The sequence below is a fragment of the Aedes albopictus genome, chromosome 1 (assembly GCF_035046485.1).
Source record: "Aedes albopictus strain Foshan chromosome 1, AalbF5, whole genome shotgun sequence".
Classification (NCBI taxonomy): domain Eukaryota; kingdom Metazoa; phylum Arthropoda; class Insecta; order Diptera; family Culicidae; genus Aedes; species Aedes albopictus.
Genome location: NC_085136.1, coordinates 317651504 through 317665478, shown reverse-complemented (window position 1 = coordinate 317665478; position 13975 = coordinate 317651504). Strand labels below are relative to the sequence as shown.

The window sequence follows — 13975 nt, the reverse complement described above, 5'->3', positions numbered from 1 at the left end:
TGGCTTATATTTTTAATATGGACTATTCACAAATTATGAAACGATCCCTGAAGGTGACGTTCATAAATTACGTCATGATTTGTAAAATTGTTGATTTTATAAAATTTAATGAATTTTGATGTTTTTAAGAAGAGTAAGGCTAAAATATAAATACATTTACAAATACAAACGATTTTGCGGTAAAAATTTTTTGTTGCCAAAATCGGTAAAAAATTGTTGCCAAAATCGGGTGTTGCCAAAATCGGTAAGAAACTGTAATTACTATTTTAGCTCAAAAAACGTCCCATACAAAATGTATGGAAAAATTTTTGCCGATGAAATATTTTCAAGTTTTCCGATTATGAATATATAGCCCAAATACTAATCATTTTCGAAGAAAAAGCCGAGGTACATAAATGTTCGATAATAATCGAAATTTTGACACCGTGCAGCATACTTAGATAAATTGAGAAATAGTCATAATGTATTTGGGGGCTATCCATAAATTACGTAATAGTATGAGGTGAGAGGGGGAGTGAGAAATCTTTTGCTCCGTACTAAAATATTTGGGGTTTCCTTCAAAAAAAAAAAAATAAAGGAAGGGATGTCCAAAAAATGATCAAATTCATTTACGTTATAAATGGATATCCCCTTAATTGTCGACGAGAAGTAAACGTCCAAGTGTTTACATTTTTTGGTTGTTTATGGCCTACCGTGTGAAGCAATGTTGTCCTAGACATAATTTAGCAAGTAAAAATTCTAAACTAATTTTCAGCATTTTACGGGTGCATTTAATAAGCTGCTGAAATGAACTCAGTCAAAGCAATATGGCGCGTACATTTTTACTACAAATGTCTAAATTTTCACTCACGAAATGATAAGTAGACTGAGGCGCGTTGAAAATACTGTGCCAGAATGCATGATTTACCAATAAATCAGGAGCGGCACAAAAATTTACGTTCTCGATCAGCCTTTTTTGCAGTTAATTTTACCCACACAATTATTAATCACATTGATGAAACTGTTGACACATAGTCACTGGCAGAGACGAATGTGATGACTAGCTGACTAGTTGTCGAATCGGTCACAATTTGTATGTCGACCATGAGTTGTATCTCGGTTGTAAATCGATTGCGAATTAAAACCGTTTATAACACGAATGGATGTTTTATATTGGCTCCACCTCTTGCGCTTTTTTCGTTGCAATTTAGTCGTTAATAAGACGATTGGTACAAAGGGCACAACATTCAATGTAGTTGCATTTAAATTACAGGAACTTATTAACGTCCAAGTGTGTTGCTTGGGCAAACTTGCATCGGTTACTTTTAAATCTTTGCCGACGTTTCGGTCCGGGGAGTGGACCTTCTTCAGGGCCTGGAATTTTGTTATATCTTATTGACACTACGTATTGACATTAGTGTGTGATTGACTTACTCGATTTTTAAATCAACAAGTTAAAATATTGATTTTTTAATTTTAAAATGTCGGGTTTGAAAGGGTTAGTCTTCCTCCACTGGGGCATCGCTATAGAGGAAGATTCAAATTAGTACTTATACACATCGTTTGACCTAGATTTTGTTGCACAATTTTTCGACCTACATCTGGATGATTTAGCCTCTGCTTGCGGTCAAGGAAGTTTGATGCTGCAGGGGTTTTTTTTACTACAACTGTGCTTGGCACTGTTTGCTACGCAAGGTTCCTAGTATGGCGCACTTGAAACTATGTGTGGATCGAGATTATATGTCCGTCATCATCTGACATTCTCAAAACTGACAACAAACGCTCAATGCGTCAAATAATTCTGCCCTACACACATTTTTGCCAGAGAGAATCGATGAATGGGGCTGGCCAACCCACTTCAATGTGCATAGTTCAAGGAGCCCATAGAGCAAAATAGAAATTCCTCGACTGCCTTGGGCACAGAATATCTTCGCGCCTGCTCACGATATACCTACGAAAGTAAAATGGTCAGTCAGCTGTGGAAGTGCTCATAGAATCTGAGAAGCAGTCCCCTAGTCAGGCCCCACTCCAAAGAAGAAGAAGAAGAAGAACACAACGGCGCCGGCAACGTCCTTACGGTCATCGTGAAAGGAAAGATAGTTTAGTTCGACAGCTGCTAACGTCTTATTCGGCAAGTGGATGTTTGGTAGCCGATAAATGGAGATGTAGTGCAACCTTTGCGAACAGTGGTTCCACTTCACCTGTGCGAAGGTGAACGAGAATATTAAAAATAGAATTTTGTATGCGGGAAATATGCTGTATCATCCAATCGGGAATCCACACAAGCTTCTTCTAGTGCCAGTTCAACATAGATGCCAAAGAGGAATGCGCTCTGCAAAACAAGGCACAGGGGAAGGTGAACGAGAGGGGAAATAGTATCATGCAGAAAATATTGAAGATAGCCAAGCAATACATATTTGAAAATAGGGTACGAAATACTGCAGAAGGAGCAGCGATCAAACGGCCAATTGGAGCAAACTAAGCGACGTTCTCAGTGGGTCCAAAGAACCACGGTATGGCCATGGCAACAGGATCCAGGATGAGGCAAGTCCCAATTATTTCTTTGTCAACGTCGATGCAGCAAATTGAACCATAGATATACTCAATGTAGATATCACCACCTTCCAGCGACGATAGGTTTAGGGTGGACAAAGAACGTGAAATTTGAAAGCTGAAACAGCTATAGGCACGCATTCAACGCATCCACAGACGTCGTATGCAGTCTTTCCTATCTCAGTATTTAGCAGAAGTGCGTCGGATGCAGTAACTACTAGCATATATATTATAACCCAAGTAACCACAAGGCACTATAATCCACCTGGAGGCGAATATAATGCTATTAAGGAGCTGACACGCTCTATATTGGCCGCTTAATAGCCCTGTGTGCCGAAAGTGGCGAAATATAGTGCTAATGGTTACTAGGGAAGTATACGTAGACAGGCATGCAATTCTATTAGTTATCCAGTAGATACTCAGGCCCCAAATTTTAGTATTGCTCAGGGGTTTGTAACACATTGTAACGCAATGCACACTAACAAGTTCCCTTTGCTCGATTCGGTCGTTAACAGCGAAGAATACTGCTCGGTAGCGTAGTCCCGCGAAAAGTAGCATTAAAGCCGTAGGTCGGTGTGATGAGTGTGTGTTGCAAAGTTGGAATTGAGTTCCGTTTGTGATGCTCGATCGCGTAGATGTTCCCGTGGCACCGAATAGTCATCATGATGACTGGTGTAGTTGCATGTTCTCCGGTGGACATAGAGATGGATCCTAATGGGTGAGCATGTTTCATATTATTCCATTCTTGTTTGGATTTATACTATATTTTCAAAAATTGATCTACACTTCTCATGTTGATGCTTGTTCTTTTTCTTCTTCTTTATGGCTCTACGTCTGCACTGGGACTTAACCTTCAAGTTAGTGTTCTTTGAGCACTTCCACAGTTATTAATTGAAGGACTTTCTTTGCCTGCCATTGCATTAATTTGTATAAGGTACACCGAGGCAAGTTGAAACGGGTGGGGCAAGATGAAACGCGAAGTTTTGACATAGTTTTCAATACATTTTAGAAATGTTTCTTTCGTTAAAAGATTGTTTGAATCAAAAACTATGTGTTATGGCATTCAAGCTGTTCACTATCATTGGATAACTTCATGTTAACCCGCTGTTTCATCTTGCCCCACCCGTTTCAACTTGCCCCGGTGTACCTTATTGTGAGCCAAGCACAATGATACATTATGCCCAGGAAGTCGAGAAAATTTGCCCGATCGGAACGGGAGTCGAACCCGCCGTCTCCGGATTGTTGGTCCATAGCCTTTACCACTAGGCTAACTGGAGACCCCATGATGCTTGTTATACTATCTGTTTTTGTCTATCCCTTGTATGTATAACAATCTTTCACCTAATTTGTTTGGTTCGTCACTGTGAGTGTCAACTTGGTTTTTGTTTGATCGAATTAGTATTTGAACGATGAGGATTGCACTAATAATTATCATGTACTAACTCTGTTTTCTTATCTATTTTCATTCCCTTGCATTTTTCATAAATTTTACCTATATTTTTGTACAGTCCATCACTAGGAGGTGCTGGCCAGTGGCCTCAGTATTTGGTTCATCAATAAAAAAAGATCGAAGCATTTTTTAAATTTTATTTTAAATTGAATTGTATACCGAAACATATAAAAATTCCATATTAGCTGAGATTTCGATAAACGGCTCGGAGTTTTTGGCATATATTAATGATTCTCGCTAAACAACGAATATACCACTATCTCGCTAACTTGTTACGATCGAAATATTTTGCCTCCAAAAATATGTATGGTTGATTCAAATCAAATATTTTGAGCAATGGACTTACACAATAACGTAAATGTAAATTTAAATACACAACAAATGTTCGAGATTCCTTTGAAAATGTCTTCGAGGATTTACCCTGGATTTCCTTTACGAATTGTTTCAGAAATTCCTCAAGGGGAATTTAGAGATTGTAGATAAGCACTTTCTAGAGCGTGATTACTGCTGTTTTGTGGTGCCGAACGATATGCCAGTACGAGTAGTTTAGGCTTGTACCGCTATCTGCTCGGCCGCATTTTGTGGCAATTTTGCGGTGTTATATAAAAGAAAATGAACCCAGAATTTCCAACTTTATTGAGACGAAGAAAACTTCACAAACTAAATCATCATGTTACAGATTATTTTAGGAAATGTTCCATGTGTTCCTCCAGAAGTGTCACAAAGAATTATGTGGAATCTGGCATGAATTGCTTCCCAAATTCCTCCATGATTTTTCACAAATCATTTAAGAGATTGTTTGAGAAATTCGCCCAAAATTACTTCAGAGATTCCTCTTGATATTTGTTCAGAACTTTCTCTGGACATTCGTTTGGAGAATGTATTAGATATTCTTTTACAAAATATACCAAAAATTTGTTCAGACATTCTTCTAAAAAATCTTTCTACTAAAATCCAAAAACCAAAAACTCCCTCACGGATTCAATCAAATCTTCCATGGGTTCTTATGAAAGAGTAGGAAGACAGTCTTGTAGAGATTTCTGCAAAAAAATCACTGCAAAAGAATTCTGCTTCATATTTTTTCAGATATTTCTCCAGGATTTCATCCAAGCATGACTCCAGGAATTTCTCTGTGGATTTTTCCAGAAAATCATTAAAAAATTGCTTAGGGTTTTTATTAGGGGATTTCTCGAGGACTTTTTTTTTCCAAAAATATCTCATGAAGTTTTGTTAGGTGTTCCGCCAGGGGGTTCTTCGGTTATTTCTCCTGGAATTTCTTCAAAAAATCCATCTATGAATTCTTAAAATATTCCCGTTTTTTAAGGATTCCTTCAGGAATTGTTATAACTGTATATTATAAATTTTACCATCAGAAAATGTACATAAAATCGAGGGTCCCCTAAATCGAGGTATACCTGTATTGTAAAAAGATTCACAAGTTCTCCTAATTGCGAGGTGATGCAAGATTTCTCTCGTTACATAATACATCCTTAAATTTCTATTCTAAATCGTCAGGGTCTCACCATTCTTTTGTTAATGCTCACAGTTGCACAGATCACATTGCTTACCAATGTGAATCCTGACCTATGGAACCATCTATCCCTCCCTTCTAACAAAAACTCCTTTTCGTGACAACTGTGGAGAGCACAGTAGTACAACCTCTAGTAGCAACAAACAAAATTCCCCAAGCTCTCGGAACGTGTACATTGAGGATGTTAGTCACCAATACTCATGCTCATGCTCATTGTGACGCAATGCATACAGTCATTAAAAACGGTCACGCAGCATTGAATTAGCAAAAGATGGTAATTAAATACTTGCCCAACGTTTTGACACGGGGTTGGTGTCTTCTTCAGAAGGAAATGAATACTGTAGTGTGCTCTAACTCGTTGCCTCTCAAGAGTCGATAGTTTCGTCAAGCGCTGTAGAAATTCCAAACCACACCGGTAGCTGTTTCTGTCAGGTAATTTCCGACAGGCATTTATTGCAACAGTACGTTATCACCGGACGTTCATCGGGCATTGGCGTAGCTAGGGGGGGTTCCAGGGGTGCCTGGCACCCCCTAGAACAAATTTGGCACCCCTTAGAATTTTTCCTTGACAGTCATCTATAATTTAAAATTTCACGTAATAAATTTCGATATTTATTAAAGGCACATTTGAATAAAACTTAGACACACCCGGAATTACTTATACACCTGTTGCACGTTTTGGCGTTTTGGATATTGGTAAGAACAATCAACAGACTTCTCCATGGATTCCTCCAGTAATACCTTTATCTATTCAAGCAGTGATTTCTCTAGGCTTCCTTTGTGGATTCCTCCCGATATTTCTTTAATAAACTTCTCTCAGGATTCTCCAGGCAGTTCAGATGGGGTTGTACATACTAGAAATTTCAGCGGAGATTGATTCAGCAATTTTTCGTAGTATTTCTTTCGAAATTCTTACTATGATACTTATTGGAATTCTTCTAGGGATTCTTCTAAAAGTTTATCTTGGGATTTCTTCAGGAATTCCTGGTGGGGTTATTCAGGATTACCTTCCTGGGATTCTTTCAGAAGTTTCTTCCGGTGATTTTTCCAGGAATTCCTTCAGAGATTTTATTCAGAGATTCTTCCGGAAATTTCTCATGAAATTCCTCCAGGAGCTTATATTGGACTTCCTCCGGGAACTGTGGCTAGGATTCCAGCAAGTTCTCTTAGAACTCCTCCAACAATTCTCACTGTGATACCTAACTAGGGAAGTTCTTTCGGAAATTCTTCCAGAAAACCATCCTGGGATTTTTCTAAAAATCCCTTCGGTGATTCTTCCAGAGATTTCTTCAAGGATTTAACCAGGACTTCCTCCAGAGGTTATTCCAGAAATTCCGCAGGGGATTTCTCCAAGAACTTCTATTGGCCTTCCTCCATGAATTCCGGCTGGAATTCTTCAAGCAATTCTCAGGGATTTCACCGGGTATATTTACATGCTGCAATACTTTCGGGAAATCTTCCTGAGATTCCTTAAAAAAATTCCTCCTGCGATTCTGTCAGGAATTCCTCCAGTATACTTTTACCGATTCTTTCAAGGAGAACTGTAGGTATTCCTCCGGGCACTTGGTATAGGAACTACTTTTAGGGTACCCCCGGCATTCCTGATTCAAGGATTTTTCTAGAAATTACTTCTATGATACCTCCCTGAATTCTAGGAATTACTCCAGACCCGCGCTTCCCAAACTCCCAAGATCCGCTTCCCAATTTTGGGAAGCGCTGCTCCAATTATTCCAACTGGGATTCTTCTAGCAACTGCTGCGGTTCTTCCAGCTATTCTTCCTTAATACATTCTAATTATGTTAGTTCAGACATTATACTACGGTTTCTTCTATAGCTTTCTCTTGGCTTTTTTGCTGGAATCTTTCCAGGTAATCTTCCTGGAGTTCTTGCAGAAATTTCTTTGGTTGTCCTACCTGGGATTTCTCCAAGAACTCATTCAGGAATTCCTATAGAAATGCCTCATGGAATTCCTGCAGAAACACTCTTTGGCCTTCCTCCAAGAATACCTCAAACAACTCCTCCTAAGGTTCTTCCAGCAATTCCTTCAGAAATTCTTACTATGATACGTCCAGATATCCTTCTTGTGATTCCTTTACGAATTTATCCTAGCATTATAGCTGGAATTCTTCCGAGAAATCTTCCTGATATTTCTTCAGAATTTTTTCGCGATTCCTTCAGGACCTTCTCCAAAGATTCTAAGGAATTAGCATAAGTTAAAATACACAATATGTAAAAAAAAATAAAAAAAAAGATTCCTGCTGCTTCTAATGTTTCAGGAATACCTGCTGTAGGTCTCGTCAAGAAATTCTCACGGTGATACCTGTAGGAATCCCTCTAGAGATTTCTCCTGGCCTTCTAGCTAGGATTCTTCTAGGCAGTGTTCCTAGGATACTTCCAGAAATGCCTTTGATCCTTCCAGGGATTTTTCTTGAGACTCATCCAAGAATTATTCTAGAGTTTTCATTTGTGGATTACTATAGAAATTAATCACGGTATTACTCCTGGAACTCCTCTTGGGCTCCTTAAAGAAATTCCAGTAGAAATCTCTAGATGAATCCCTAATTGAATTTCGGGAATAGTAGAAATTTCCAGAGAAATCCTAGAAGGTAATACTAGAGAAAACTCTTAAGAAATCCTATATGAATGTACGGGAAAAAACTTGTAATTAATTAGAAGGCACAGAATGTTGACAAATTGAGAGATGAAAAAAAAAATCGCGTTCTGGTGGGATTCGAACCTACGACTCTGTATTTCTTTGAGGATTCGACATGGTTATTATTCTTTCATTAGCAACCATTATTTCATCAGTAAATTCGTTTTTGCTTAATTTCAATGGCTGTTCCTCTGAAATTATATCAGCAATGTCTTTTTCAGTTGTTTTGCGGATTTATTAGGCAATTTTATTGTGATTATTTTTGAAATTCTTTATGATTTAACTGTATTTATATTCATTGCTTCCGAAAGTTGCTGAATTGGAAAATCTAAAATTCTCAACTGGTCTTGGTCAAAGAAAATCCCATGAAATTCACGAAAAACTTGCTGAAAAAATTCAAAAAGAAATTGTCGGAAAAAAAACATCAAAATTACATTAGAGCTTTCAAAGTAGTTGCCAAAAGAATTCATTTAAGAAATACCAGAGACATTCCTGAATAAAAAATATTAAGACTTTTTAAGGAAATTGGTAAAGTTAAATTTCAAAATAAATTGCGCAGAGTTTGAAATCCCTTTGAGGCAACAAAACTCACGAACGAATGAACCGATCAGCCTAAGTCTTGCACGGTTCGATTCATATTCATGCTGGCTGTGTTTATAAGTTGAAAAAATACGAAAATCAACTAGAAAGGTAAGAAAATTGATCAAGTACTGATTTTTCATGACCTGGGAGGGAAATCATTAAGATCGAAATGAAACCAATCTAGAGTGCGGTGTTATTTTGAGCTCAACAGTTGTCAAACCACCACAGGACGGCAAGACAAAGTTTGCCGGGACAGCTAGTATTCTATATATTCTATAAAAAAAAACAAAGAAATGAATTCGAAGAAATTCTAAAAGAATTTTCCGAAAGCATTAAAAAAATTTCTGAAAAAAAAAAAATTAAAAAGAACCCCCAAAGTAATTTCCGTAGAATCACTGTGACAGAATTTTTAAAGAACCGCCAAAGTTTATTTTTTCAAATAAATTCTCGAAGGAAATCACAAAGAAATTTGCCGAATCAATTTCCAAAGGAATTACCAAAGAAGTTTCCAAAAGTAGTTATTGAAGTTGTCAAAACTTTCGAATGAATTGTTGATGAAACTCCCGAATAAATGTTCAATGTAAGTAACATCGGAATTGCAGAAGGTATTCCGGAATCATCTGCTGCAGGAATTCCTTACTTAAAAACTGAAGAAATCTAGAAGCAAGTGTCTGAAGATTTTTCAATAAAATTATAGAAGCGATTTATGAAAGACTTTCCGAAGGAGTTTTCGAAGGAATACCGAATAGCATAAATAATTAAAGTCCAAAAAATGGACGAAAATCCAAAAAAAAGCAGAATGACTTGCCGAAAATATTAAAAAAATGTGTGGAAGTTCCCAGAGTCATTGTCGAATGGCTTCACTAAAAGAATTCCCTAAGGAATTGTCTGAAGAATAATCGGAGAATTTTTAAAAGCAAATATCAATAGAATTGCTGACATTAACAAAATAATGCTTGAAATACTATTTAAAAAATCAGCTTTATACAGCATTCCATTCACCGGATATATTAATATATGGTAATTACCAATCCAGTCGAAATCGGAATTTGGTGCGAACATCAGCATGCCGATGAGAAAAATCGAAGTTCGCTCGCACAAAACTCCGGGTTTCAACTGGATTGATAATATGTCAGTGAAGCTTCAGAACGGAACTCAGGATAATCGAGTGAGAATTTTGTAGTTTTGAGAATCATACTCACAATTTTTCTATAAAAGTATTTTCGTGTCCACGTGGTAATATTCAACTAATTAAAAAAACGCTCTTTAGCCATTAATTTTGTGGCCAAACCAAATATGCAAATATGTATTCTGATTTTGAAATTTTAAGTATTTATATTTCTTAAAATTGTTCTTGAAAGCTATTTTTATAAGGGTTGTTATTTTGCAATAAAACAAAGAGGATGTCACGATGAATACAAGTTACACGCAAATTTGTGGATATTTTATAGTTTCAGAGATTTACACGTCTAATAATTGCTTAAAAATGTATTCTAATGGACCTGATTGTTTTCAATCCACAAAATAGGGGTTGTCGCGATGATTGTTAAGTACTTAAGTTCAAACTGCAAATACAAATTCTATTTTCCCGCGACGCAGTATATCATTATACTAAGAAAATGAGGTCGGATCGGTATTTCCTTAAAAAGAGCTACCTGAGAGTCACTGAAACTGGCACCCCCTAGGCACCCCCTAGGAAAAAATCCTAGATACGCCAATGTCATCGGGGCAATACGCACTGAGTCAACCGAATCCTCGTCATCAATATTTGACATTTCTGGTTAGAGCTCCCTCCTACCCGTTGGTTGCGAGTGTATCTAGCGTTCTAGATTCGATCGTCATACTATTACCATCAAGTAGAGACGCTTATGACCTTCCAGTCTCTGCGTGTGGACCGAGCATATCGCCGTGCCGCGAGAAACGTGGTGCCCAAGGAGCAACCGGAGTTCGCCTTCAACCCCCCAGACTGGTTGATGTTCGTGAGAAGTTACAACAACTCAACACGTTCCAGTCAACCAGTGATCGTATTCGTATAAGATGTCGCATGAGATGCTAGAGTGGAGGCGATATGCGTACATTTTACATGCGCCTAAATGGAGGCATGAGCGCATTGGCCTCCACTTTATCATGTAACATTTTATACGATTACTGGTTGTCTAGGGTATGTGTGGGTGGATGGATATATCGATGACGAGAACCTAATGCTTCTTCAGCGGTGTCTCAAAGGGAATGTGAAGGAAGCATTTCGGGGACATCTCTATCGTCCGTCAGTCCATGGGCATGGATGCGCATATTTCTTCGCTGCTTCTGGAGTTGGTGGGTGGACCAATGGCAGATTCCGGTGGCAGATTTGCGGACGTTTGGCGCACCCATGACAACAAAGTCACTGTTGGTGGCAGTAGCTCCTCTCTGGAGCCACCAAGGGTTGGCGTCAGCACAATCTTCCAATTGGCAGCACGATTGGTGGGGTGTGGTGCTTGCGGTGGGACTACATAGATTCTTACTAATTCCAGCAGCACTCTTGTCCACAGATATCGCGATGATTAATCGACGATGATCAGGGTGACGAAATCCACAGTGGTTTCATGGTGCCGTTGCGAAGGGATACGCGTTCGTAATCGTAACAGTCACGCGGAAGCAGGAGACAAGAGGAGGGTTTTGTGAACGCGCATACGTCGGAGCGAGGAATCTTCCGAAACCAACAGCGCACACGCTCACTTTTTACTTTTTACAAACTCTCAGTAAACTACTTTGCAAATCGTACAAATTTGCCCAGAAACAAACTCAAAGATGTTTCCCGGCATCCTTGCAACATGCCCTACCCACCGTAGTCACCATCTGCATGTTGGAAATACGGCACAACTGTGCACCTTATTGAAATATTTAGTATGAAAAATAAGGATTATACTTTAAACAACTGTTTACAAACTACATAACATACATTTTTTATTGCATTCTATAATTCTTGCTGGATGTTCTATAGATATTAAAACATAATACAATTCAATTACTCATCGCAGACTCCCGTCAGTACCGTTGTATTCGACTTCCTAGAGTTTCCTTCTTCCCAGCCGCTCTTGAATTTCTTGCAGACTGAGCCCTTTAGTTTCTATCACGAAAAACAAGGTAAACAAGAACGCCAACGCACAAATGATCGCAAAAATCCAAAACGCCCACTCGAACCCAAATGACTCACTAATCAACAGAAAGAATCTCAACGCCATAAAGTCCAAAATCCACGAAACCGACACGTTAATCGTATTCCCGATGGATTTCACGTCGTGGGCAAAAATCTCCCCAGCAATCGCCCATGGTACAGGTCCAAAGCCAAAATTATAGATCGCAATGAACCCAAGCATGCCCGTCAACGGAATCCAGCTGATGTTGTGCGACTCAACGCCCATCTGCTGCATCATAAAGTACGCCCCAAGTAGAATCAATGCCACCGTAAGCCCCAACGCGGAACTCATCAGAACTGGCTTCCGCCCGACGCGGTCCACAAACAGCAACGTCACACAACAACAAACCACTTGAATCACCCCCATGATAATGGTGGACACGTCGGCCGATAGCGATATGTTTGCCTCGTCGAAGATGAGCTCACTGTTCGAGAGGATGCAGTCGATTCCGGTCCACTGCTGGAGCGAGATCAGGGTAAAGCTGATCATCAGGGCTTTCAGGTTGACTGCTTCGGTGAACAGCTTTTTCAGGGCATTGGTGTTTTTGGTTTGTTCCTCATGCTGCAAGAATTGCTTCACGGCTTGCAGGTCCGGTTGAACTTCGTCGGCTGAGGCGTCCCGTAGGTACATCAGCGAAATGGTCGCTCGCTGGTACAAGCCTTTCGATACGTAATAGTGAGGAGTCTCCGGCATTAATCCGAACAGGACCATGAACAGTATCGGAACGGCGCAACAAATCCACTGGAAAGCGTAGTATCCTACGTAAGGTCCAATACAGTAGACGTAAAGGATGCCGATGGTCTGTCCTATTTGAAGAAACGATCCCAGAATTCCTCGGTATTGGTCGCTGGCGATCTCTCCCACGTACATCGGTAACGTAACCAGAATGCAACCACTTCCAAATCCCAGAACAAATCGAGCAGCTATCATGATTTCAACTGTATTCGCCTGCAGTAGCGTAACCCATCCAGCAACGTGGACCAGGGTGCTCAACAGCAGCGTCAGCTTCCTGCCTCGGCGATCGGCTAGGAATCCCGCCGCAAATGGTCCAAAGAATCCACCAATCGCCAGTACGGAGTTGATCCAGGACTGCTCGCTCTCGACGATGACCTTCCCGATCGGGTTATCCGAGAGGCTGTACTCCGTAAGCTTTTTGAACATGGGCGACGGCCAGCCCAGGGCTACGCCCATGGTGATGGCTGAGATTGTAGCTAGATGGGAAATCGTGTGAGATCATCGAAAAGCACTATTGGTAAAAGGAAAGAAACTCACCAACGCCAGCCACTAGAAACTCGCGAAATGTTGCCCTGGAACGATGCATTTTGCTACTGGTTCGCGCGGAAAGTAGGACTATCGATGAACCACGGCTGAAATCATTTCCGATATCATCGATGCCCTTTAATGAATGGGCGAGGGCGAGAGTACTTCAAAAGTGGATAAAAGTAAATAAACAGTTTGTAACGAATTCAGATTGGCAAGATAGCGAACAACACGTATGCCAAGCGTACGTACTATGTAGTATACTGTAGTAGGCTATTCCAAACCATATGGTGCCATCTATTAAGTTGCATTTTGGATGAGTAAGTTTGAATGTAGGCAAACAAAGTAAACTTGGAGTGATAATGTGCACATATAACAAATATGCTTTCATGAACAAGGTTTTTATTGACTCACGGGGATATTTTAAGCCCAAATTTCAGAATCAGGAGAAATTACCACGTTCTCCAAATACTTGGGAGTGGTTTCCCCAGATTCCTAGAAAGAACCTCTCCAGATTCCTGGGCAGAAATATGTCCAGATTCCTGGAAGAAACTCTTCAGATTCCTGCGAGGAATCTCCCAAGGTTTCTGAGAGGAATCTCCCCAGATATTTGGGAGAAATCTCTACAGTTTCCAGGGAGGATTCTCTCCAGATTCCTTCCAGGAATATGTCCAGATTCCTTCCAGGAATCTGGAGAGATTCCTTCCAGGAATATGTCCAGATTCCTTCCAGGAATCTGGAGAGATTTCTTCCAGGAATCTGGAGAGATTCCTTCCAGGAATCTGGAG

The 13975-nt window shown here is 39.7% G+C and overlaps 1 protein-coding gene across 1 annotated transcript; it reads right to left on the bottom strand.

The window, feature by feature from the left end:
• Positions 1–11668: 11668 nt before the first annotated feature.
• Positions 11669–13386, bottom strand: LOC109423631 (facilitated trehalose transporter Tret1). The gene is made up of 2 exons (XM_019698617.3): positions 13200–13386; positions 11669–13138 (listed from the first exon to the last, which is right to left on the bottom strand). Exons 1-2 carry the CDS (start codon positions 13246–13248, stop codon positions 11799–11801), a joined length of 1389 nt encoding a protein of 462 aa, XP_019554162.3. The 5' UTR covers positions 13249–13386; the 3' UTR covers positions 11669–11798.
• Between the last annotated feature and the right edge of the window lie 589 nt (positions 13387–13975).

What these genes read in the sequence shown, in the direction of transcription:
- LOC109423631 (XM_019698617.3), bottom strand. Translation starts at nt 13,248, where the DNA reads ATGCATCGTTCCAGGGCAACATTTCGCGAGTTTCTAGTGGCTGGCGTT. An exon ending in GTTTCTAGTGGCTGGCGTTG is followed by an intron (nt 13,139 to 13,199) that starts GTGAGTTTCTTT and finishes TTTCCCATCTAG; the next exon opens with CTACAATCTCAGCCATCACC.